At 51.0% G+C, this 27,332-nt stretch overlaps 2 protein-coding genes across 2 annotated transcripts in view; both read right to left on the bottom strand.

Annotated features, from left to right (window-relative positions):
* Positions 1-617: 617 nt before the first annotated feature.
* LOC144943401 (uncharacterized) lies at positions 618-26,775 on the bottom strand. The gene is made up of 9 exons (XM_078870762.1): positions 26,607-26,775; positions 25,064-25,152; positions 22,516-24,939; positions 22,119-22,190; positions 21,178-21,290; positions 20,711-20,819; positions 10,831-10,905; positions 5,905-6,345; positions 618-1,731 (listed from the first exon to the last, which is right to left on the bottom strand). Exons 1-9 carry the CDS (start codon positions 26,608-26,610, stop codon positions 1,621-1,623), a joined length of 3,438 nt encoding a protein of 1,145 aa, XP_078726888.1. The 5' UTR covers positions 26,611-26,775; the 3' UTR covers positions 618-1,620.
* The window catches only part of LOC144943380 (uncharacterized), a 30,549-nt gene continuing 29,858 nt past the window's right edge, over positions 26,642-27,332 (bottom strand). Inside the window, exon 11 of the mRNA XM_078870742.1 lies at positions 26,642-26,706. Coding sequence (XP_078726868.1) covers positions 26,642-26,706 — 65 coding nt within the window. The remainder of the gene's footprint in view (positions 26,707-27,332) is intronic.

Raw genomic sequence — 27,332 nt, 5'->3', positions numbered from 1 at the left:
TAAAGCCACGTAGATAGAATAAAAAAAATTCAATAACGATATATTTTTCACCTGATGACGATTGCTTGTGTTGCGACCGAAACGTCGTGATATTGTTATTATTTGTAGTATTTGTTCTATCTACGTGGCTTTACCGAAAGACCCAAAGAATAGAATTCCTGCAGTCACGAAAGCTTTAAGTCAAGATTGTATAAACATTTGTACATTCAAATTTCCATATGTTGCACGCGGACTTAACGCGTAACGTGGACGGTGCTCACAGCCCCCATGAGCACGCACACCTTGCATAAAAAGATAGAATTCAAAAGATGAACAAAAACAATTCTGCTATTGTTCAAATAATTGCACGTTTTGTGTTTGCATCAGCTGCGATTCCAAGCATTCATGTAAACTCTGAGCAGCATGTGCAGCAATTTCAAGGGAGAGATGCTATTGATATATTCATGATTAGCTTCCTTGCAAGAGGAGTCGTCACGTGCATAAAAACAAAAACTCTACGATCGCAATTCGTTCCGAGTTTCAATAAATATATATTAACACAATAAGAAACCAGTTTTCACTTTGAGTGATGCACTCAGGAAAAAGTTATTATATTTAAGTATTAATTGCATAAAAAGTTGTATTGGCACATTGCTTGCAGGAAGAGTGGATTTAATTCTGAAAACCGGCAGGGCACTGCAGGATACGAGCACACAATTGCTTCGCTCTCCGATGGATATTCGCGTCGTTACCCCGTGTTGTCCAAACACCACGGAGACACATCGAAGGGCTATACAGCAAAGAAACTGCGAAGAGCTGCGCAGTGAAATGCTGTCGCTTCTTCCAATCCCACCACGATGGCCGATCCCGCAGAGCAATCGCCGCTCACTCCCGTATGATCCAGACCCTCACTCGACCGCCCCATGTGCTTCGAGATACTCGACGTATTTGTTTGTAGGGGTGTCAGGGGAAGGATTCCCACCAATAGGCGGGTTAGTGGGAGGGGTGATCGAGGAGATATAAGGAGAGAACGGGCGGGAAGAAGGGGCCTTTGGCGGGAACGAGATTGGGACGGCTGGGGACAGGTGTGAATGGAAGAAAAGGATTAAAAGACGAAACCCCCGCAATCTTGTGTCGGCTCTCCTTAACATGTTCAACGTGCACACTGCAACGTGTGCCTGCCCCAGCCCAGAGCCATCAGCTGTCAGACGCACCAAGGCCTCGCTTGAGATCCCGTCGTGTTTTTTTTCACAGTGCGGTGAGCATTCCCCGCTCTCACGCACTTTGCTTGCAGGTGGAAGATTGGGAAAACGCAGAGCCAGGGCGTTTATCGCCTTCCTTCAAATACCACCCACCACGGAGGGCAGACGAGGACACAAGCAGAAATGGATATCCCATGTGTTTCGGGTCATACCGCGTTTTGCTTGGCATGTTGTCCAACGATTTGCTCCATGTGGTGGGAGATTTTTCAGGAACTAAAGCTTCCAGTAAGTGGAGCAGAGAATTTTACAGTACAGCCGTGAAAACATACGCAGTAGTTCACAGCCCACTGAAGTCCTAATCCTCTTGCAGCTCTGCTTCTGGTAGTGGTCAGGCAGGAGCACTCGTGCCCAGGAGTTCTGCGAGGGTATGGGATGATCATCACGACTCGAGCTCCTCGGGGAGAGAAGCTGAGAACTCGGCACCGGTGAGGAAGGGAAGCATGTTGTCCAGTACCTCCTTGCGCACCTCCTGCAGCATTGAGTCCTTCATCTGCACGACAAATTGTGCACAGGGCGTCACGAGACCACACTCACTGCATTCTCCGATAAGAGCCACTTAAGCTTGACTTGGTGAGCTGAATGTGTACGAGAATATCGGCCTCACGATGCACATCACCCAATTCCCTCCCACCCACCCCTCCGTCTTCCTCGTGAAACCTATTCAATTAAACACAACTTCACGGGAGTGACTTATTTTCTGATGTACAATAATGCTCGCACACACGCAGCAAGGCCGACGCACAAAAAAAATCGATACGGCGACTTTCCCGCAGAAACACCAAACGCACAACGAGCACGCAGTGCAAATGCGTAGGAGGCACGCATGGTGCACGGAATATTATTATTCATATTATTATGTTCGTTATATTCAGTCCCTCCAGAAAAACGCGGAGTTTTTTGGTGATTGTTGCGGGCAAAAATCGTTGATTATGCGGCACGTTTTCTTAAAAAACGCGATGGAATATGCGGGATATTTATGCAATTTTATGCGATTAAATTGCGGGAACTTGCAAAAATTGCGGGAACTTGCAAAAATTGCGGGAACTTGCAAAAACTGCGGTTTGATGAAAAAGAGAAAAAAAAGTGATTCCCCCAACACCCTATTCACTAGGCTACTACTTTAATGTAAAGAGTCATTTCTTATTACTTCCTATGATAAGCAAGCATACTACATCACAGAAAGTGCTGGGAATATTTAAGTTCTCATCTTGTTTTATTTCAGACCTTAACAAACAGATGGCTCAAACTTACAAAACATTGAGTCGAACAAGTTCTGTAGCTTTACAAAATGAATATGCTACAACTTCTGTAAAAATGAATAAATAAAATATTAAAAAATAAAATGTGTGCTTCCTGTTTTACAGAGGTAGCTATACAAAACAGACATCTTCTGTTAAAATAAGTGTTTTCAGTGCACAGTAACGTAAGCAATACAGTAACAGTACAGTCTTACAGTAATATAAATTTACATACTACTAACAAAAAAGTGCAATCTTACAACTGTAAAGTTGCATAAACTCTTCATCATGGTTTCATTGGCATCGCGGGGTTTGCAGCTTTTCAATGATGTCGCGTAATGAGTGACGTCACGTCATAACGTTCCCATGGCAACAGGGGAAATGGCTGCGCTTGTGTGAAGTAAACGCAACATTTTTCAACTTTCTCCTAAGATATATGTGACTTTTTGCAACGAAAATGCGGGGATTATGAAATCATGCAAGCCCGCATATTTTGCGCGCGGAAATCTGCAATTTATGCGGCGAAAGTGCGGCGTATTTGAAAAAACGCGCCCCCGCATAAATATGCGGACTTTGGCTGATTTTGCGTGGAATATTGCGATCGCATAATCGCGTTTTTCTGGAGGGACTGTATATTATTAATATTATTACGTACGAGGCAGACGCCACGCCACAAAATAAAACACCACACACTTATTTGTGCCGGGAAAGCTTACAAGAATGCACCAACGTCAGATGCACACTGTACGTATGAACAGCTCGGCAAATTGATTCCGGCGCCCAACATAAACACGAGTGACCGTGCACGGAGCAGCATGAGGGTGACCAGCCGTCTCCGCACGACGCCTGACAGCGGCAGGGGGAGGAGGGAGAGTGGCGGAAAAAGAGCCGCACGACATTGGCCGAGGTCTTTTTCCACGGTGTCAACGTCACCTTACGTAACCTCCGCATTCAAATGACCCCGACCTTGACCACCCACTCAGCCGACGCCAGTCCCTCTATTTGTCACAGACCAGTAATTGGAGTCGGCATAGGTGATGTGTGTCATCAACGCCTACCGGACGACATATACCATCATGATGGTGGAAATCCTGAAACTTGCCTAGGTTTCCTCCTGGGTAAACTGCCCCGGACCCGGTTTAAGTTATGTGGACACAAAAAAGACAAAGACAAATATCCCCCCTATAGCCTTAGCAGACTGTAGGGGCAAGTGCTGTTAGCGAGCATCGAAAAGGCTGGCACGGCACACGAGTGGGTGGGTGGCCAACACCACGCCCGGCCGCCTTTGTTTCCCTAGTGGCGATGTTTATACATTGCACCAAGGTACTCTTGTGAGGTTGAGCCGACCTAGGGGAAGCCCAGAACCAGTTTAGATAATCGTCACTGGTGTTGGCCGTGAGCAGGAATCGAACCCGAGTCGCCGGGTTCGTCACGCAGCTCGCTAACCGCTACACTGTCGCTCCCCACACACTCACACACACACAATCACACAGACACACACACACACACAGACACACACACAGACACATACTCACTCACGCACACACAATCACTCACGCACACACAACAACAACAACAACAACCGCCATTTGCCACTAAGTGGCGGTGACGTCACCACGACGCTTGTGCCAGGCCATGTGCACCCTGAGGCCACGTGAAGTGTCGAACGCCCGCTGGCAGGAGGTCACGGGGCAGACCCAGGTGCCACGGGTCGACTGACCGAGATGACCGAGATGACTGGCTGATGCACCACCTGTGCCCCCTACTTTTCCAACTTGCTGTGCTTTAGCCACCCGGCGCTCCGCTCGTTGTTGTGAGCGTCGCTCCTCCGCCCTCCGTTGTTGTTGGAGGGCGACTGCCTCCAACTGCCCAGTAGCGTCCTTCACGAGCCTCCTCCACTGAGGCCGATCTTGACACCGCTGGTACCAGTCATCGGCAAGTCCACTCAGCTCCACGTCCTCCTGTACCACATCACTCCATCTCTTCTCTAGCCCGTGCCGCGCCCGTTTAGCCCCCTCGATCCGGCCGAACAAAAGCTGTTTAGGCATGCGGTGGCTGGGCATGCGGGCTACATGACCCAGCCAACGCAGCCTTGCCTGCCGGAGGAGCTCACTGATGGGACTTTGCCCAGATCTTTCAAGGACTTGTGAGCTCCTCACACAATCCAGCCTTGTTAAACCCAGGATGGATCGTAGGCAGGCCAGCCTAAATGTTTCCAACCGGCGAAGATGTTCCACTAGGGGGGTCCACGTTTCGCAAGCGTAGAGAAGGGAGGGAATGACCGTGGCCGAGAAGACCTGAAGCTTCGTGCGGAGCGACAGACCAGGTAGCTTCCACACAGCGTTACGCAACCGATGAAAAGATATTGCCGCTCGACTGATTCGGAGTGAGACCTCTGCTGATAAACTGGAGCCGGTCATAAGCACACTGCCCAGGTATGGGAAACTCTCCACTCTCTCCACAACTGCCCCATCACCGATTGAGAGTTGTGGGGGTGGAGTGCCCGATGGTACAAAATACCCAGGCAGGTGCTTAGTTTTGGTGGGGCTGATGGTAAGGCCCCACCTCTTAGTGGCACGCTCCAGTCTCAGCAGCAGCGTCTCCAACTCCTCTTCTGAATGAGCAGCTATTACCAAATCATCGGCATACATAACGTGGTTGACCAATAGGGAGCCATCCCTTGATCGCACCCGGGCGTCGATCAGCCTCCCATTATATCTGTACCAAATGGTAATTCCCCCGGTACAGCTATTGAAGGCTTCACGAACTACGCAGTCGAAATAGATGTTAAATAATGTGGGAGCCAGAGGACATCCCTGTCGCACCCCAAGGTGTACAGGGAAAGGCTCCGACTCCCGGCCACGTAGTTTTACCCGGGCCCGCTCACCATCATGAAGGTCCTTAATGATCGTGAGCAGAGGGTCAGGGACTCCGAAAGCACGAAGAACAACCCAGAGCCCAGTCCTACTGATGGTATCATAGGCCTTGACCAGGTCAATAAAGCAGAGATGTAGGTCTTTTTGGAATTCCCTACACCTCTGCTGTAGCAGACGGACAGAAAATATGGCATCTGTGCAGGACCGCCCTTTCCTGAAACCGCATTGGGGCTCCGCAAGCCTCTCCTCAGCGTGCCTAGCAAGGCGATGTTGAATAATCCTTGCCAGGACCTTACCCGGCACACTGAGGAGTGAGATGCCCCTGTAGTTGTTACAGTCGGTACGGTCCCCCTTCTTAAAGAGGGGGACGCACACACACTACACACACTCACACACACACACACAGACACACACACAGACACAGACACACACTCACTCACGCACACACACTACACACACTCACACACGTACCAGTGCTGGGATACGCGAGCAACGATACCGTGTCAATGTGGTACGGTTGCCCCTGTCGTTCCCAGCATGACCACTCACCATCTTTAGTAGGTACAGGAGCTCTCCGTGACTCACGGCCGCCTCATCTCGTGAGCTGCCGGATGATCGTCGGCTCGCCGGAGACTCCGGCCTCCTCTCCCGGCACGCCGCGTCGTGTCGCTCCGCGTCGCCTCGCGGCCCGTGCGGCCGGTATGTCGGCACTTCGCTCGCGGCGGTCGAGCGCTGGCGGTGCCGTCCCCATTGCGGCCACGCATCCGCTTCAGGGGTTGGCGAGAGGCGATTCTCCACGTGCTCCGCGCTGGGCTCTGCGGGGGACGATGCGCCGGGCCCAGACCGCGTGGCGGGTGGTGCGACCCTCGCGGCCACGTGGGGACGTGGGCTGCCCATGTCTCCGCTGCACTCCCATCGTAGCTCCTGCTGTCCCTCGGCCTCCAAAATTTCAAGCTTAAGACTGGCCTGCTCTTGCAGTAGCTCCGATACCTGTAATGATAAACAACAGGTGGAAAGGTGTCATCACCAGCATTATCATCACCACATCACCACCACTGCCACCACTCTCCTAACACAGTCAATCACCAGCACCATATCACACTGGTTTAACTTTTATATGTTGCCGTTTTTCCAATGGTTTCATGATTAACAATTTGATTGGAACATTAAAATGTGTATAATGACCATTTCTCAAAGTAAACGAATTTTACCACCATAAAAGAAAGATCTAGCTAGGGGTTTGGTGGCTTCCATTTAACGCACCCCTCATTTAAATCCACACACAAATTACTTTGTAAAGCTGAGTGCAATAATTGAGACCATCTTCATTCCCACACTTATTTCAGACGCGAATATAAATCGGTGCAGCTCATGAAGAGAGAAGACTCTTGTCAAGCGACTGCTTGCACCGCCTCATCCAATTAGCTCGTCCTGCCATCGGGAAGTTTTTAAAATATCCACCTCAGCTTCCCTGACATCACCCCTCCAGTCATGCCATGAGTCACCCCCATCCTTTCTTTCCCAGCAGTGATTCCATGATTCTAGAAGCAATTATTTTCTGCCTCCTCTGTACTTGTTTCTATTGTTTCTCATCATTCTGTGTCATGCTGACGACCACGCAACAAAGCAGAAGTTAATACACTAAAATCAATTCTTACACTGGATGCATTCGTCAAATCATAGGCATAAACATCTATTATGATTTATAGAAGTTATTAATCAAATTATGCCTGTAAATATTACAGTTCATCAAGTGTGGTGAATAAACGTGTCCAAGTGCTCCCATTATCGTGCCAAACTCGTTGGGCAACCAGGAGGGTCTGAAGTGAAACCCACACCGAGCTAAGATTGGAATCTCTTCTTGGGCAGGGTGGGTCAGTGATGCTCGCACCTCACAACAACAAGGCCATGGGTTCAATTCCTGACTCAGGCGCCTTTCTGCAGAGGATTGGTATGATCTCCCCATGTTCTGCATGCGTTTCCTCTGGGTTCTTGAGTTTCCTCCCAAAGCTAAAAACACATCAATGTAAACTAGTGTCGGCCAATCACCAAATGCTGAAAATATTCCTGCAAATTACTCAATTAGGTAAATACACAGAGCAACATCATCCCCTCCTGCAAAATCTTGGCTGGATCCTCCTGAAAAAAAAGTATTTAGACTCAGCGAGGCGTTCTTGAGTAAACTGGCACATTCTCTTATTAAAACCACCAAACAGGGATTTGTAGGTCATGGAGCCACATGTCCAATTCTGCTCCAGATTTTAAACATCCAACTGAAATGCACGCACAGGATGTGTCATACACATTTGGTTTGGGTACCGTTTGTCGCAACTCATTCCGCCACTCAAATTGCTACAAATATTCGTTTACGAATGGCACTCCCAATAAAACCCGGCACGTACACATATTCCATCGAGGCAGGAGCGTGCAAACAACGAACGCGCAAGTCACCACAAAAGAACAGGGTTCAAGATTTGGTTTTCCAGGCGCACTCAATTCCCACAGCCGATTCGTTTCACCGCGGCATCCATTCCTGCTGTTCCATCGGCTAATCTGCGGCCTCAACGACACCGCACACCGTGGGCCACAGACTTGATCGGATTGCAGGGTTCACGTGGACGTGGCTCCAGGGACCCCGCTACCTGCGTTGATCGTAGGCCGAGGAGGAAAACAACATTCACCTGCTGCTCTCAACCAAAGCAGCGTTCACAATCCACGGGTCACAGGCATGGTCTTAACGGTGAAGCAAACACCGTCACAGGGCTCCAGGAACGGAGGTGAAAGCAAGTGCCGAGTGAGAGAATAACGTTGCGAGGTTGAGTGTCTGTCAAGTCCCCAAATGGGGAATGTCCATCCGCTGGCAAAACTCGATAACCGTCTTCTGAGTGCCGAGTGCTGTCCCGAAGGCAGCGTACATGCATCCACTTGGGTTATGTTTTCCACATCATATAAACTGTGTCTTGTGATTCCAAAGTCAAATAAATGTTGAGTATTTTAACACTTCATTTCACTTTTAGCTCCTATTTAACTCGAGGATGCTACCACCACAGTGTAATGGTCAGCACACTAGACTTACAATCCACATGTCGCTGGTTCCATTTGACCTCCCGGCCAGGCAGCTAATATAATGAGGAAATTCCATTGAATTCTCCTGCCTCTGTGTGTGCACCCAGCAGTGTGAAACAACAGTCCATCTGCAGGTCGCGTGTGGTGGAGTAAAGTGTGGGTACGCCCACCTGAAACTATCCAGTATTGTTTTCTAGATTGAAAACTCATTTCTTTAGAACTGATTTTTGCGTTTAGTTTTTTGTCCTTCCCCGCACCTCCGATTAGCGCAGTTGGCTATGTACTGTGCGAAAAAAGAAAAGAATACAGATGTACATAACAGCGCTTCCAAATGGTAGTCTGGCTAGCGTGCAAGAGGAGGCCGAAATACTGTCTATAGCTCCCTCTGGTGGAGGCAGCGGAGTGACCAAGCAATTGCAGGGCTGCACCTTTACCTTTCACTTGCTTTTAACACAACTCTCGCATTTATGGCTGTACTCTGTACCTAGGAGACGAACACAATTTTTACAACAGCATTGGCGTGAGATTAATAGTTCACTACATGATTCTGTGTACTCAAAGTACAAATATGATACGTTCCATTTCTTACACTTGTTGCATGGCTTTGTGACGGAGAGATTCGTTTTAAAAGCAATTCGATAAATGAGCAACGGCTTGGTGGAGAGATCAGAACCATGTGTGGTTATCAAAACCATCTGTTTATCCATCTTGGCATTTCATACATACGATCCATGTGACAATTATGTTATATATTTTTTTATCTTAAATCACGAAAACACGTCCAATACCGACGTTTATAAAGGTGTGGCTTCTATCTCCATCTCACACTCATTTATTTAATATGTATCTGTATTATACTCTTTGGGTCTTTCGGTAAAGTCACGTCGATAGAAAAACAATAGATCACGACGTTTCGCTCGCAACACAGGCAATCGTATTCAGGTGAGAGAGCGAAAGCTCCTAAAACTCGGTCTTGTGTAGGCCTGAGATGAGAGTCCCCTCAGGGTGAGAGGGCAGGGCTAGAGATGGTCTCCCTGGTGCTGTGGAAGTGGCTATTGTATTGTGAGAGATTAGCATGGCAATGATGCTTCAGGGGCAGATCGAATCCAGACATCCAGCCTGTCAACAGAAAGACATCCAACCTAGTGATGCAATTCAGAGAGTCAGCTAACATCGGCAGGAAGGATGGAAACATCACAGTAGGTTAAGACTTTACCGGGTTAATCACGTCCTTCCAATGATTGCTCAATTTGTACCCATCTTCTCGGTTGAAGTTGTGTCTGTGTTTATATATCTGGATGGCTTCATAAACAAAGCTGTGTTGATAGCCAGTGGGTTTGCATAGTACCTTCGTCTTGGAAAAATCGATTTCATGTGAGCCCACAGCGTTAAAACAATGATCAGCCACGGCCGAGGTATTGGTCCTACCATGTTTCAGATCTGCCTTGTGTTCACGAACACAGTCCGAGACATGTCGCTTAGTTTCCCCAATGTAACTACTTCCGCAGACACAGTTTAGTTTGTAGACGCCGGGGTATTGCATGTCAGGGATCACATCCTTCACAGATGGGATCAGATCACGAATGTTATATACTGTGTTAAATCGAACCTGGATCTTGTGTTTGTTCATGATTTTGGAAATATTTTGGTAACCCCTGCTATGTATGGCAAGGTGATGGTTTTGATTGGGTCCTCAGATGGTTCTCTCCCCGAGGTTGGGGTGACAGCTTTGCGGATTTTGCGGTCTGAATATCCATTCATCTTGAGAGCTTGGTGTACGTGCTCGAGTTCACTGGCTAGGTGGTGCTGGTCGGAGATGCAACGGGCCCTATGGTGTAGGGTTTTGATGAGGGAATTCTTCTGGGCTAGATGGTGGTGGGAGTCAGGTTTTTGATAGGCAACCGTGTGGGTGGCTTTTCTGTAGACAGAGTGTCCCAATGAGCCATCTGGTCTCTTTTCGATTAAAACATCCAGGCATGGTAACTTGCCTTCCTCTTCCACTTCCATGGTGAACAACCACTTGATGTGAACAGCCAACGGATCAGCTGCAGTAGGAGCCCTATCTACACAGATTTCTGGATTTTGCACAATTCGGATGAGCCCTGTGTGGGGTGAATGCCATCAAAATCCACCAATCTAAACCTCCACCCTCACTCGTGGGGAAATCGAGTCATTCTGCATGACTTCGCATAGACGTGTCGCGAGGCTAATGGGATTGAATACAAATCGCACCGAGCAATAACAAAAAAACAAGTACACGACACTTATTAGTCATTCAATTAGCAGTAATTGCCGCATTGATACGCGGTAATCGAGGCAGGAGTATGGATCGTCTCTGGGGCTCGTGCCGACGCTGGGGCCACGGCCCGGGGTCAGGGGTTAGAGTGGCTCTTAAGACGCGGCACTCACCATGTGCTGCAGAAACGGACTCTTGGGGGATTTCGTGCTCCTCTCTGTGGCCGCCGCTCCCCATGTGGGCTCCGCCTGAGAGCAAGAGAGAGATTTACCACGGTGGCTAACGAGGTGGAAGAGAGCGAGGTTAGAGTTGTTTTGGAATGCTGAACTTAATAATGAAGAACATTTTAATCAATTCGTACTACCTGTTACGACATGGATTGAAAACAGACACAAACGATGACACTGAGAGACAGACAGAGGACCATGCGCAAGTTAAATACAATCAGTCTCATTGAACAAAAGCAATGTGGGATCGGGTGGGACACATCACTAGAAGCGACAATGGCCAATGGTTTAGCATAATGACGTAATGGCAGCGAAGGGATGGAATGCATCTGAGAGGACGTACATCAAGGAGATGGAGCATTTGTGCAGGTGCTAGGTGGGTTATTATATCACAGGAGTGTGAGATATGACAACGGCTTGTTGAGGCCTTCATCCAGCTGTGGATGGATCATGACTGATGATGCTAAAGGTGATTACGCATCTCTCACTTTGCAGTGACTGTCCGGGAATAATCTCAACCAACTCGGGCTGTTTGGTTTTGTTAACAATGCATTCTGCAAATGCGATGTAACGTTTTGAAATTACCACAAATGTGCCTGTGCGCCTCCAAAGCTGCCAGTACATTGCTCCCAGTGAAGCCCTTAAATAGAACGCATTTGCGAACTGTCGCCCTTGATCATGAATGTCGCCGTGCGATCGCACACAGCTCCAGTTCGCCCGGGGCGGGTTCGCCTGCTCTGGGGAACGCGAGCGGTCGCTGTGAACGCGCTTTTCTCATCGCCACCACCACCAAGGCTGCCCGACCTGGGGAGGACCATTAGGGACACAGTTGTGACGTCACCAACGGCAGTGCGCCCTGCAAGTGTTATCACACGTTATCAAGTGTTATCAAATGCTCTCAAAAGAATGTTCCATCTCTTGCAGAACATGCCTCACCCACTGAAGTATGGATACCGATTCCTCCACAAAAACCCTCACCTTGCCAACTCTTCATGCCAATAATAGTACTGTAGTCGTAATTTATTTGGGAAAGCCTCACCAAGTCTCAAGACTCGTCAAGGAGCATGAACCATGACGCAAACTACAGGCACCCTTGCAGCAGCTTTTGACTAACTATCAAACAAAGACGGTGGTCACTGCATCGCGTGATTTCAGATGCGCTGCTTCTGCGGCCGTCTGGAACGTTCTTCCTTCCGATATCAGGAAGCCACTGGAGCTATGAACTTCTAAATCATCTAGATTAAAACATAATTTACTTGGAACTGCTTTATGCGTTTAGTTTGTTATCCTTCCCTGACACCTCCGATTAGCATGGTTGGCTACGTACGGTGCGAAAGAAGTTCAGCATATAAACCTGATTAAAAAATTCAACAAAAACTTACGTTGCAATGGTTGGCCAGTTCTGTACCCAAAGAGCACCAAGTATATGAGAAAATATCACGGAAAGCGCAACGTGGATAGATTCAATCTATGGATTCAATTCACAAATCTCTCTGTGGACTGAACCCATTGCTGTACTGCCATCTACTGGCACATCGCAGCCTTAGGCCCATAACACCTGGTATGCACCAACCAGGCTCAATCCTCCTTGGCTTCTGAGATGGGACCAGGTGAGGCGCGATGTCATTTGGTCATCGGCACCGATGTTCGTTCAGTGCATCGCCCGTGCTTTACTAGAATGTGCCAATGCAGTCAAACTCATTTTTAGGTCGTGGAATATTGATTTTTGCATCGGCGTTTTAGCATTTATTGATTCGAATAAAAATATTTCAAGATGGGATGGAGGAGACAATGATAAGGACAGCTTTCCGAACCTAATAGATAAGCAGTGCCTAGCCTCAGCTGTGGTGCTTTAATGACAGCTTGGCATTACAGGAAGAAACGAGTGCTATCACTTACGGACACTTGATATTTATTGCACGCCGAGAGCTGTGATTGATTTTCCATCAAACATGAGAGGAGGAGGAAATAAATAAATAAGGGAGACATTAGCGCGACGTTAATCGATCGGGTTGGGCCACTCTGCGCCTGCAACTGGAGGTGACGAGCGGGCCTGGGTGGGATTGGCCCCCCACCCCGCCCTCTCAGCCCTGCCCCACCTTCTGTTATGGGACCGATTTACTTGAAGACTAATATAAATATATTCCCCGCATTCTGATTAGCATGATTGGCTATTTATCGTGTGAAAGAAGTTCAACATGCATACAAAGACAAAGATTCCCCGTATAGCCTTAACAGATTGTTGAGGAAAGTGCGGTTAACGAACACCTACGAAGGCTGACACGGTACACGAGGGGGTGGGTGGCCAGCAGCGCGTCCAACCCCCTTTGTCTCTCCAGTGATGATGTTTACACACCGCACCAGGTGCTCATTTGAGGCCGAGTCGACCTAGGGGAGGAGGCCCAGGGCCAGTTCAGATAATCGTCGCTAGTGTTGGCCGTGACCGGGATTCGAACTTGGGTCGCTGGGTTTGTCGCGCAACACGCTAACCGCTGCGCCACATAGTACGCACACACACATACACACACACATACACACATACACACATACACACATACACACACATACACACATACACACACACACATACACACATACACACACACATACACACATACACACATACACACACACACATACACACATACACACATACACATACACACATACACACATACACACATACACACACACACACACACACATACACACATACACACACACACACATACACACATACACACACACATACACACATACACACACACATACACACACACACATACATACACACATACACACATACACACATACACACACACATACACACATACACACACACACATACACACATACACACATACATACACACATACACACAATCACACATACACACACACACATACACACATACATACACACACACACACATACACACATACACACACACACACATACACACATACACACACACATACACACATACATACACACATACACAACAACAACCGCCATTCGCCACTAAGTGGTGGTGACGTCACCACGACGCTTGTGCCAGGCCATGTGCACCCTGAGGCCACGTGAAGTGTCGAACGCCCGCTGGCAGGAGGTCACGGGGCAGACCCAGGTGCCACGGGTCGACTGACCGAGATGACCGAGATGACTGGCTGATGCACCACCTGTGCCCCCTACTGTGCCAACTTGCTGTGCTTTAGCCACCCGGCGCTCCGCTCGTTGTTGTGAGCGTCGCTCCTCCGCCCTCCGTTGTTGTTGGAGGGCGACTGCCTCCAACTGCCCAGTAGCGTCCTTCACGAGCCTCCTCCACTGAGGCCGATCTTGACACCGCTGGTACCAGTCATCGGCAAGTCCACTCAGCTCCACGTCCTCCTGTACCACATCACTCCATCTCTTCTCTAGCCCGTGCCGCGCCCGTTTAGCCCCCTCGATCCGGCCGAACAAAAGCTGCTTAGGCATGCGGTGGCTGGGCATGCGGGCTACATGACCCAGCCAACGCAGCCTTGCCTGCCGGAGGAGCTCACTGATGGGACTTTGCCCAGATCTTTCAAGGACTTGTGAGCTCCTCACACAATCCAGCCTGGTTAAACACACACATACATACACACACACACACATACACACATACACACACACATACACACACACATACACGCACACATACACGCATACATACACGCATACATACACACATACACACACATACACACACATACACACATACATACACACACACATACACACACACATACATACACGTACATACACGTACATACACACATACACACACACATACACACACATACACACACACATACACACACACATACACACATACATCAACAACAACAACAACCGCCATTCGCCACTAAGTGGCGGTGACGTCACCACGACGCTTGTGCCAGGCCATGTGCACCCTGAGGCCACGTGAAGTGTCGAACGCCCGCTGACAGGAGGTCACGGGGCAGACCCAGGTGCCACGGGTCGACTGACCGAGATGACCGAGATGACTGACTGATGCACCACCTGTGCCCCCTACTGTGCCAACTTGCTGTGCTTTAGCCACCCGGCGCTCCGCTCGTTGTTGTGAGCGTCGCTCCTCCGCCCTCCGTTGTTGTTGGAGGGCGACTGCCTCCAACTGCCCAGTAGCGTCCTTCACGAGCCTCCTCCACTGAGGCCGATCTTGACACCGCTGGTACCAGTCATCGGCAAGTCCACTCAGCTCCACGTCCTCCTGTACCACATCACTCCATCTCTTCTCTAGCCTGTGCCGCGCCCGTTTAGCCCCCTCGATCCGGCCGAACAAAAGCTGTTTAGGCATGCGGTGGCTGGGCATGCGGGCTACATGACCCAGCCAACGCAGCCTTGCCTGCCGGAGGAGCTCACTGATGGGACTTTGCCCAGATCTTTCAAGGACTTGTGAGCTCCTCACACAATCCAGCCTGGTTAAACCCAGGATGGATCGTAGGCAGGCCAGCCTAAATGTTTCCAACCGGCGAAGATGTTCCACTAGGGGGGTCCACGTTTCGCAAGCGTAGAGAAGGGAGGGAATGACCGTGGCCGAGAAGACCTGAAGCTTCGTGCGGAGCGACAGACCAGGTAGCTTCCACAGAGCGTTACGCAACCGATGAAAAGATATTGCCGCTCGACTGATTCGGAGTGAGACCTCTGCTGATAAACTGGAGCCGGTCATAAGCACACTGCCCAGGTATGGGAAACTCTCCACTCTCTCCACAACTGCCCCATCACCGATTGGGAGTTGTGGGGGTGGAGTGCCCGATGGTACAAAATACCCAGGCAGGTGCTTAGTTTTGGTGGGGCTGATGGTAAGGCCCCACCTCTTAGTGGCACGCTCCAGTCTCAGCAGCAGCGTCTCCAACTCCTCTTCTAAATGAGCAGCTATTACCAAATCATCGGCATACATAACGTGGTTGACCAATAGGGAGCCATCCCTTGATCGCACCCAGGCGTCGATCAGCCTCCCATTATATCTGTACCAAATGGTAATTCCCCCGGTACAGCTATTGAAGGCTTCACGAACTACGCAGTCGAAATAGATGTTAAATAATGTGGGAGCCAGAGGACATCCCTGTCGCACCCCAAGGTGTACAGGGAAAGGCTCCGACTCCCGGCCACGTAGTTTTACCCGGGCCCGCTCACCATCATGAAGGTCCTTAATGATCGTGAGCAGAGGGTCAGGGACTCCGAAAGCACGAAGAACAACCCAGAGCCCAGTCCTACTGATGGTATCATAGGCCTTGACCAGGTCAATAAAGCAGAGATGTAGGTCTTTTTGGAATTCCCTACACCTCTGCTGTAGCAGACGGACAGAAAATATGGCATCTGTGCAGGACCGCCCTTTCCTGAAACCGCATTGGGGCTCCGCAAGCCTCTCCTCAGCGTGCCTAGCAAGGCGATGTTGAATAATCCTTGCCAGGACCTTACCCGGCACACTGAGGAGTGAGATGCCCCTGTAGTTGTTACAGTCGGTACGGTCCCCCTTCTTAAAGAGGGGGACCACCAGGGCATCCTTCCAGTCCTGCGGAACCCGTCCAGTGGTCCAGACTGTTGTTATGATGTCATATAGGGCAGTCTGTGCACAAACGCCACCCTCCCTCAGCATTTCGCTTGGGAGATCATCTCTGCCCGGTGCCTTCCCTGGTCTCAGACTCCGGATCGCCCTCAGTACTTCCTCAACAGCTGGTACCTCAGCCAGCCACTCACAGGGGGTGACCTCTTCCAATATTTGAAGCACCGCAGCCTCAGCAGGGTTATCCCCACTTTGTGCCATGATGTTTTCCTGGCTGAGAGATTTTCCCTCCCCCAGGACCTCACAGAAATGCTCAGCAAATCTGCAAACCTGTCCCTGGGGGTCGGAGATTGGATCACTGTTTTTTCCTCTAATGATGGTAATAGGTGTGGCGCTGCAGGTTACTTTTTTGATGGAGTTAAATAGTGATTTGTGATCGCGGGCCACTGAGGCAGACTCCATCTCCTCAGCAACCCGCGACCACCACCCATCCTTACAGCGCCTTACGGCTCTCCGAACCTCCGAGCGAAGGCTGCGGTAAACCTCCTCATTCTCTGACGTGGGATGCTGTAGGCGATGAGAGTGGGCCTGTCGCTTTTTCTCAATTAACCTGAACACCTCCTCTGTCAGCCAGGGTTTCTGGGGAGGTCTGGACCGCGTACCCAAAGCAGCCATTGCAGCTGCATGAGTCACAGTCTTAAACCTCGCCCATTTACCCTCGACATCAGGTGGAGTGGGGGACGATGCCAACCCCAGCTGCAAGCAATGATGAAATTCTCGCTTGCAACTTTCATCAGCTAGCTGAGACCAGGCCACTTTTGGTTGGAATGGGGTCCTGGGTGTACACCCACCACCGGAGTGGAAGAATGGCAGGCGCATCTTACAGATGACTAGTCGATGGTCAGAGGTCAGATCAGCTCCACGGTAGGTCCTGGTGTCAAGGACATGGGCTCGCATCCGCTGGTCCGTCACTATGTAGTCCAGCAGATGTTCTTGCTTGGACCCGGCATGTATCCATGATGTTGTGTGGATGCGCTGATGCCGGAAGAGCGTGTTGGTAATTACAAGCCCATGGGCTGCACAAAAATCTAGCAGCCTCCTACCGTTATTATTGAGCTGATCTGGCCCATGCCTTCCAATCACTCCAGACCAGGTGCCAGCATCATGACCAACTCGGGCATTGAAGTCACCCAACAAGATGACTCTGTCCCGAGTGGCCACTTTAGCCAGCACCTGTGACAGGAGGTCATAGAAAGCGTCTGACTCATCGGCTTTGCCTGCATCCCTCCACGGATGTTCGTCTTCGGTGGGGGCATAAGTAACCACGACCACCACTCCTCGCCTCTGGTTGATGGGAAGGCGAGCCCAAAGTATCCTGGGGCTTACAGCTTCCCACACCTCACCGCCACGCTCCCACGCCCCCTTCATTCTTTTGTTCAGAAGAAGAGCCACACCCTGTTGTTTGGCAGTCTCCTGCCCCGAGTAGAGGACTGTCCACCCCTCATGGTGGCAGGATCCAGAACCGGTCCACCGGACCTCCTGAATGCCACAAAGATCCAGGCGGTACCGGTCCAGCTCCCGACAGAGGAGTGGCAGCCTCTCCTCCGCAGTGAGCGTTCGAACATTCCACGTGGCCATCCGCAATGGTTTTTCGTTGTTTCTGGAGGAGCCCCGAGGGTGAAAATTCAATCTCCTGGCTCCGCCAAATGGGGTTTGGCCAGGAGACGTCATAAAAGCCTGACCCCCCGGGGCCTCCGGCACAAGCTTATTAATTACAGGTTTATGTTTAATTCGTAGTTTAGTGGTGGTTAATTGAAGGTGGAGGGGTTACCAGCCCCTCGCACCCGTCCAGAGCCCCCGTTTAGCCACTGTGGTGGTCACAGACGCCATGAGGGGAGAGGCCAATGGGCATTGGCCCTCCCCCCACAGCACTGCCCACGACAGACACACATACATACACACATACATACACACATACATACACACATACATACACACATACACACATACATACACACATACATACACACATACACACATACATACACACATACATACACACATACACACATACATACACACATACACACATAATAACCTTAATGCAACATTTGGCGGGCAATAAAAGCCCAAGCACCCAACGTGCACTGCACACAGTTATCGCTGATTGTCCCCCCACCAGCTCAACGGCACGCTACGAGGAACGACCCAAAAATAAAGTGAAAACAAAATCGTAACAAATCACGGCACATACCGCGACGTGTTACACAGCGACGATGACACTTTGACAGCATGTGGCATGGCTAGAAAAGGACCTTCCTGGATGGTCCAGGATTACACTATGTTGGTTATCACCGAGACCGTTTCACAGTGCCGGATTAAGCTAGTGCGGGGTCTGTAGCATGTTATAAAGGGGCCTAAATTAAAAAAAATATATAAATGTTAAAACACAAGTTTTTTTACTTGCATACTAAAGTAATTGTATTTTTTCACTTGCTATACAGCCAGATAATACCACAAATCTCTAACTTAAACACTTAGTCGTTCATAAAAGTTGAAGGCAGTATAGTCCTATAGTAAGAGCAAGTGCAGAATCACTGAACCGGAATTGATAGCTCGAAAGCATTTAGCGCGGGGCTCTTGAAAGTGCGGGGCCCGTAGCATATACTACTTTTTTCTACTAGGATAATCCGGCACTGCCGTTTCAGCATTACATAGATGTAATCAAACATTACCTTTGTAAATTTGTATGCCCAATGAGGCTGATCGGACCCGATTGTTAGATTCTGTCGACTTGCGTGATGCACACACGTGCCTCTTTAGTGACTGGTATTGACTCTTTTGCCATCGGTAAATTTGACAGGCGTTGCTGCTCTACACTAACTGATACCTTTAGATTTGCTAGACCAATGTCCAAAGCTATATTTTTTGCCTGATTTTTCGTCCCAGTTAAAAGAAAAACAAGACAAACGGAAGTGATTACCGCCATCGATCATGCAATTACAATCAACACAGCTCCGCTGCTTGGCCAGTGCTGCACCACACGTGACACAGATGCTAAAGCATCTCAACATGTGGAATTATCCACGCTGCAGGCGATCGAGCTCCGTTGTGAGTGCATGTGTGAGGTGTGTGTGGCATGGGGGTGTTGATACAGTTAGAGAATCATGCCACAATTCCAGCCATAGATGGTTCAGTTCCCAGCCATAGATGATATAATACACAAGCAGGCGTTGTCTTCTTCATATATACGTATTTTCACATGAAACATTTTACATTATTTTTACACAACCCATCAGCCCCGCGGCCCATCTGAGAGTGCAAGCAGCTTCCAGGCCATATTTAACATCATGTCTCATCAGCAGATTCAGGATTGTTTTAACCAATGCTGGCGAACAGCCAGATGTTACAGGCAAGGACCTTCTTTATAAGACATAAGTCCCAGATAGGAGCAGTTGCAATTGGCTTCAAAGACTACCCAACGCTTCCCCTACATCCATATCAGGTGCGATGTATCAGTTAGTACTGCGGAGGCAGTATCAATACTGGGGAGACAATGACATGGTGCTGGTGACACCACCCTATCATGCACCGTGGCGGCCTGGATATGTGCGCGCAAATAGTACTTGTCCCAACAGTCCACGGAGGCTATACAGGTGCCCATCACTAGCAGAGCAGCGGGTGGCTAAAAGGCGGCACAGTGGGGGCACAGGGGGCGCCATTCTCCAGTCATTTCAGTTGACTCATAACACCCAAGACTGTCCTGTGACCTCCTGCCGGTAAGGCAATGCCATTTCACGTGGCCTCAAAGAGCATGTATAAAATAAAAACTATTTAAATGTTTTTATTTAACCTGGTAAGGTCGACTGAGCTATATGGCTCTTTGTCAGAAGTGGTCTGACCACAAATGATAGGTCAGCAAAGGGGCTGATGTGGAAATGTAGAGCAGCCAAATACTCGAAAGGCATGTTTGTGAATGTGGAGGGAAACAACCAGAGGACCCGGAGAGAAATCCACGCGACCACGGGGTGAAAATGCAAACTCCAAATATACAGGCGTCGGGGTCGGGACCGAACCCATGATCTTCTGTATACCAGGCGACGTAGTTAACATCTCGCCACCTGGCAATAGTGCCGTGGTAACGCCATGGTCACTTACGGCCGAGTGGCGGCCATTGCTGTCAATGTTTAACAAAGAAAAGCCAACATGCGCAGCCGTCCGATCCCACTGGTGACGAGTTTCATCCGACAGCCGCGGGCGACCAAGAGTCACGTGACCCACCTGCAGCTGCCCCTCGAGCGCTTGCCTCCTGTCCCGCAGCCGCTCCTGCAGCTGGGCCAGCTCCCTCCGCACGTCTTCACGCAGGGCCCGCAGCCTCTCCCACTCCCGCCTGGACGCGTGCGCCAGACGTGCACGGCGTGAGACGTGGGGGTAGAGAAACCCGCGTGGTGCTCCGATCACACGGCAACATCTCGAAGCGACGTTTCTCTGATGTAGGCATCACTGGACGATCTAGGCCACAGGAGTCGGTGGCCGTAGGATGGCTGTGGGGCCGACACCACAGACGCTCCACCGCAGCAGGTACCAACTTGAGGCGAAGTCGACGTAGGCGAGACCCAGGACTGGTTCAGATCATCATCACTGGTGTTGGCCAAGAGTGGGAATCGACCTCTGGTCACAAGGTTCATAGCGCAGTGCGCCAACCACTACACAGCTGCTCTACCCAGACACACGCAACACGCACTCACCTGTGGCGCTGCGTCACCGCTGGCTGCGCTGCCGTCTGCTGCTCCAGCTCACTCATCTCTCGCTCGAAGCGCAACAGGTCTCTCTGCACCGAGTCCATCTCGTGCAGGGCACACTGCCGCATCCGTGGTGACAAAACAGAGGACACCGAAAACAGTTGACGACACTCATCATCATTTCCTCTGTTCAGCGCCAAACACCTTCACGCCACAGACCCCGCGATTGTTTTAAACGGCCGTGAGATTTTGTTGTTTGCATGCACCTGTTGTACCTCTGTGTACATAGCCATGTAACACCAGTGTGCATGTGTGTACCTACGCATGCGTGTGTATATCAGTGTGTGCCATGCCGGCATTCATTAGGTGCTCGCTAACAGCACTTGCCCCAACAGTTAAGGCTGTACGGGGGATCTGTGTCTTTGTCTTATATCGGTGTGTGGGGAGCGGTAGTGCACCTCCAATTAGCACGGTTGGCTACGTGCAGTGCTAAAAAAGTTCAACATACATAGTGCAGCGGCTAGAGTGATGCGCTAAGAAACTGCTGACCTGAGTTCAATTCCCACTCATGGCCAACACCAGCGACAATTATCTGAACCGGTTCTGGGCCTGACTGCCTCAGTACCGAGTGCTGTTTGTAAACATCGCCCCTGGGGAGACAAAGTCAACTGGGCGTGGTGCTCGCTAACAACACTTGCCCCAACGGTCTATTAAGGCTATAAGGGGGATCTTTGTCTTTGTATTTCTATGTAATAGGTGCTCACTAAAACAGCACTTGCCCATACACTCACGGCACTTTTGTCCTTGCCTCCATTTATAATCGACGTGATGGAAAACATTCCAAATTTGTGATTCTCTCTGAAGTGAACGCAAGCTCTGCGTGGGCACCCCAGGCAGCATGGCGTTTCATTTCATACTTTGAACGCTGCCCTTTCCATTCGTATCACCTCAGTCCGGAGCCGCCGCTCTTGAAATTCTTTAGAGGTTTCTGCCACGTGACCCGCGTCTGCTCCGCCGATCTACAGGTCACCCAGATGAGATTTTAGTCAAAACCCAGTGTGCGACGCCAAAAGCAAACTCATCCATTACCCACCAGCATGGAGCTGGAGGGAGGTACCAGCATCACTGACATAAGCAGCAACTAGGATTTACAGCTCATGGGAATAAGAATATATCACGATACAGGAAGAGGGGAGAACTATACGGAACTGACAAAACTGGACTTTTAATGTTTAATGACCTGGAAGGACTTGCCCATTTACCAGGACAGTTAGCTACAAAGTAGGGCAATCCTGGGAAAACCAGGACAGGTGTCAAAACCAGATCAGCAATGCGGGCACTCACCAGCGAGGCCGTGACGCTCCTCACGGCGAGCTGGATCCCGCACAGAACCTCCGTAAGTCGGGCCTCCAGCGCCCGTGCACAAGACGCGCCGTGCCCACATGGTGCCCACGGGGAGCACGGCGCCGCGTGCCAGGGAACGACGCTGGCGCACACGGCAAGTGAGCACGGCGACCTCGCAGGAAGAACTTGAGCGGCGCCGCACTCGTCACACAACGGCACACTCTGGCGACGGTGGTGGTGGTGGTGGCGAGCGTGATGGTACTCGGGACAGCAGGGCTGGCTGACAAGGTGCCAAGGGTGAACACTTGAGGAATTGCCCGTGCACGAGCGAAGGTGGCCTGCGAAGACGTCGTTGTCTTCGCCGCATCTCGAGTGGAGTCGCGAGGGCTGAACCAAGCCGTCCCAGAATTTGTGCCGCTCTCTTCGTAAAGGCACGAACAGTTCTGTCCGACACGTTTTTGCACGGTCGTCCATTCTACCGCCGCCGTCAGCGCCATCACCTCTATCAGAGTTCCTTTCGATTTTCCTCGTCGCGCTTTGCTCGTTCCTCTGAGGACATTTATTTTCTTTGCGAGATGCGGGAGAGCTGCTGGGTGCAAACTGGACGCGACGGGGAAGGCATGCCGCGTGGTCGTCCGTGTCGTTCATTACGAGTGTCGCCGATACGACGCGAGGAGACTCAACCCGCTTTACCGTAGGTTTACCGGGCCCTGGGGAGGGTCTCTCACTCGAGAAGAGGCCACGGGGCATCGACAAACCTGGGCACGGTGGGGATGCTCCCTGCTGAGCTCTCGTGGCAGGAGGTGACGTTGCCTTCAGTGGCGAGGTCATGTTTTGCGGCGTCTCCGCTTCTCCAGCATCACCCTGCTGCCCGCGGTCCCTCACAGAAATGCGGTGCAGAGACGTCTGTATCTTCCGAGCGACCGAGGGTGGTACGTAAGGCACGCCGCTGCATATCAAGCGAGAGGATGGCACGAATGAGGCCATTTTGTGAGAAGTCAAATTTCGATTCCAAGTTCCAGGCCTGGCAATCATCCCGTGGTCGTCTTGTGAGCCCGAAATCTGCACCTTCCCTTCAGCTTCTCCTGCAGCATCAGAGCCATCCAGTACAGAGCTTTGTTCCGAATCACTTAATGATTCTTCTTGTTCCAAACCCTCTTGGATTTCCTCATCAAAAGCCTCCTCCAAATTCCGATTGGAGTGTCGATCGGACTCGAGATTCGCGAATACTCGCGTGCCTGGCTCCCAGCGCGCCTCGCCCACGACACGTCGCGTCTTTGGGTGACCGATGTACTCGCAGTTCACTGCCGTGGACACCTCAGATGCTCCGAAATGCGCCTCTTCCTGCACTCGCAATTCAGGCCCCTCGGAGACACTTCGAGTCGCTCGTAAATCAACGACGCTTGGTCGCTGCAGGCGTGACCTCCCCCTGGCAGGGTCACCCACATCGATCAGAGGAACATCGCCGCTCACTAACAGGTCACCGTTGCGCCCCAGCGGAATGCTATTTTTGCCCACATCGCCGTGAAGCACGTCACGTGAATTCGTTAAACGCTCACCAATCGATGCGGATTCTTGGGAGAGTTCTCCTCCGAGCGTGTCCTCGGGTTTAATGACGAAGTCTTCTGTTAAAACTCTGCCAGGATCGCGCTCCATCTGTGGCTCGCCACTTGACTCAAGCTCCGTTCCATACGTGTCCCTAGGGATGGGAGTCAAGGATCCCAAAGGCTTGAACTTCGTTTGTGAGCCGCGCTCCTCTCGAGGCTCCTCGCCGAAGATCATGTAAATCTCAAACATGGTGTCGACAATGCCCGCTCGGTTTTGCTCGCTCCGTGACAAACTGCGCCGACTTGAAGCCGTCGGCAAGTCGCCGCGGTCGACGCCGTTTAAATGTGCTCCATCCGTCTCCGACAAATCGCACGGAAATGTGGAGATAGCGTAGTCTGGGCCCGGTGACGCTACCGCGCTGTCCTCTTCCCATATCTCTTCCTCCTGCACCTCCCCGTCCTGCATTTCATCCTGAAGGGACTCCACTTCCCACGTCACCACGTCCCGTGTCTCTTGTTCCTGCACGTCCCTGTGCGGCATCTCCCCTTTCTGCATCTCATCCTCTTGGGTCTCGCCGTTCTGCGTCTCCTCCTCCCGCATATGGATTTCCCTCATCCCCCCACGCCGTGCCTCCTGCTCTCGTGCTTCGCCTTCCCGCGTCTCCTCCCAGAGCTCCTCTTCCCGCTTCTCCCCGTCCCACGACTCCTCATCCCAGTTGGACATGGTCGTGAGGAAACTCGCCTCGCTCGTGTCCGGCGATGCGGGGCTCAGGCGTGTGATAGCTTCGGCCTGCTTGGCACCGACCCACCGCACGGTCACGCAGCTGTCCGAGCTCTCCATGCTGCTGCCCATCTCCACGTGGGAAGTACAGAAGAGCTGCCAGAGGAACACACGGGGGGGGAGGGGGGAGGAGGACGAGGAAGAGCGGTTCCCATCATGACTCTCGGGATCATAATGTCGCAGATCGATGGCCAAGCACCATTGGGCGGCTGCCGCATACCTCGGCGTTCCTCTTTGGGTTGAGGTCGACGCTCGAGTCGTCGACGAAGCCGCTGCTGTCCGACTGCAGGCTGTTGGTGCGGAAGTTTTCTGTCATTGGAAATAACACGCGCAGGCGAGCACATTACGACGCGCTCTCAGAAAGAGATTCGTTCCGCTCAAATTTTAGGGTCGTGCTCAGCGACGTGCAAATTCCCCTCGGGCAGAAACGTGAACGCATTGGCAGCTTTTGTTAAAAACTATTTATGCACACACTGTAAAATATACCAGATTAAAAGAAAAAAATACGTCAAGCAATCGGACTGGTAACACGACGGACTATAAATAGGTTGGTTTGCTTTGCGGTGGGCCCCACACAAGCGAGTTTTGACAAACGTCGAGGGGACACGATGCATCGCGGTGTAAATGTGACGCGGCATTAGCGTCTGTCGCCGCTCGTGGAGTTTCGGGGCTCCGCAGAGCAGCGCTATTGCTCAGCCACGCTTCCAACGATGGCAACCGTGGTCCTCGACGGGCACCACACAACTCGCTCACGATTAGCACGCTTCGCTACGTATGGTGCGAAAGAAGTTTAACATACACACATATGTACATATGTGTGCGTCACACCGCTGTGGTAAAAAAAAAGCTCCAGATAATCCACTGTGTCGTCATTGCCAACGCCACTTTTCCCACAATTGCCCCAAGTTTTTGCACAATCACTTGTACCAGGCTGGGCTATGAGATGGCTAGAATATTGCAGCAGAGCAAGTAGGTTTGTGAACTCATCTGTGTCCTCTGCTGTATGTGTGGAATTGGCCAAATATCCCAAGGTCACAGAAGAGTTTAGTGACTCAAATAGAGGTTGTTGTTTATAAAGAATTATTATTATTATTATCATTATGTATGCATGATAGATAATACTGGTAGGAACCTCCTGGTTACACCAGCCCACAGAGGATTATTGTGTCCGTCCGTCCGTCGTGCAGGGAGGAGCTTGGTGGGGAGGGAGGGGCTGGGTGGGGAGAGTGGGGAGGGGCTGGGTGGGGAGGGTGGGGCTGGGTGGGGGGTGGGAGGGGTGCGGCTGGGTGGGGAGGGGCTGGTCACCCCGTGGTGCCCTTATAAAACTCAACGTTTAACCTACTTACGCCGGCTTGTGCCCGCCCTCACAGTCGGGCATATTTACGCCACGCCGCCGTTGACCCTGGCCATTGACCGAGCAACCCAACGTTCCTACCAGCTCCCTCCGCAGGAATGTGTTTAAAAGGTGTGGATGTGCCATTTATTAAGGGACTGTTTTATCTTGATGTGGTTCTGGGATTGTTTTATTGTTGTTCTTGCTGCCTTGCAAAATCTTGATAATTTATTTGTACGTTTTATGTATTTATATTGAGTGGCTTGCTTACCTGTTTGTATATATTGAGCTCCTATCGTCGTCTGCATTGTTTGCCATTGTAACTTGCTGACCCCGCCCACACTGGACATCTGTGAAAAAGAGCTTCATAGCTCATCGGATTCCTCCTCCAGTCTAATTAAAGATTCGGACAGAGGAAAGAAATGCTCACCCATCAGGTGCCATCTACACTGTTCCAGTGGCCCATCAGGCTTGTGCGCTACACAAGCCACCAGCTCCGGTGAGGCGTCTCGCTCGCCGTCCTCCCGATCCTTAAAAGCACGAGAGCACACATCACAGCATGTAAATCGCACGTTAGCCAGCGCAGGGGTCAAAGGTTGTCATTTGTTTCCCCAACGACCCCTCTGCCATCATCGTCATCATCCAAGAAGAGAATTAAACACCCGCTTCATTCGGGCGGCTCATCGCGAGCAAGGCTCTGCACTGGATCGCCCCCCGCCATGCACCGAGCTCCACTCGCAGGGCCATGCATCTCCCTTGGCACTCGCCGCACATGCAATTTGCACGATGCAGCCCGGCTCGTTTTCTTGCAGCGCATCACAATAAACCTCAAATTGACACGATTTGCACAATGGTCGTTGGGGAGGTTCTCACATCGTTTGCTAGGCTGCTTCTGCCCCCAAGGCAGCGCCAGGGGAAGGTCAAGCCGGTCGGCACAAGTGCCACGCCGCAGTGGAGATTTGTTTGCGTTGGATGAGGCCACGTGGCAATCCCCTGGCCGTGAATGTTTCTGCCCGACTGTTGGCCTTAGAAATGGAAAGCACGAGGCGGTGCTCGCACCCGTTCCAAAGTCACCTTCAATCCCAGACCGACGACCGACTGCAGCCCCCAACAACTCCCGCCACGTCCCCCTCCCCCACCGCACGCCCATCCTCGG

This window comes from Lampetra fluviatilis, chromosome 31 (genome assembly GCF_964198595.1).
Source record: "Lampetra fluviatilis chromosome 31, kcLamFluv1.1, whole genome shotgun sequence".
NCBI classification, from domain to species: Eukaryota; Metazoa; Chordata; class Hyperoartia; order Petromyzontiformes; family Petromyzontidae; genus Lampetra; species Lampetra fluviatilis.
This window is presented reverse-complemented; position numbering and strand designations above follow the sequence as displayed.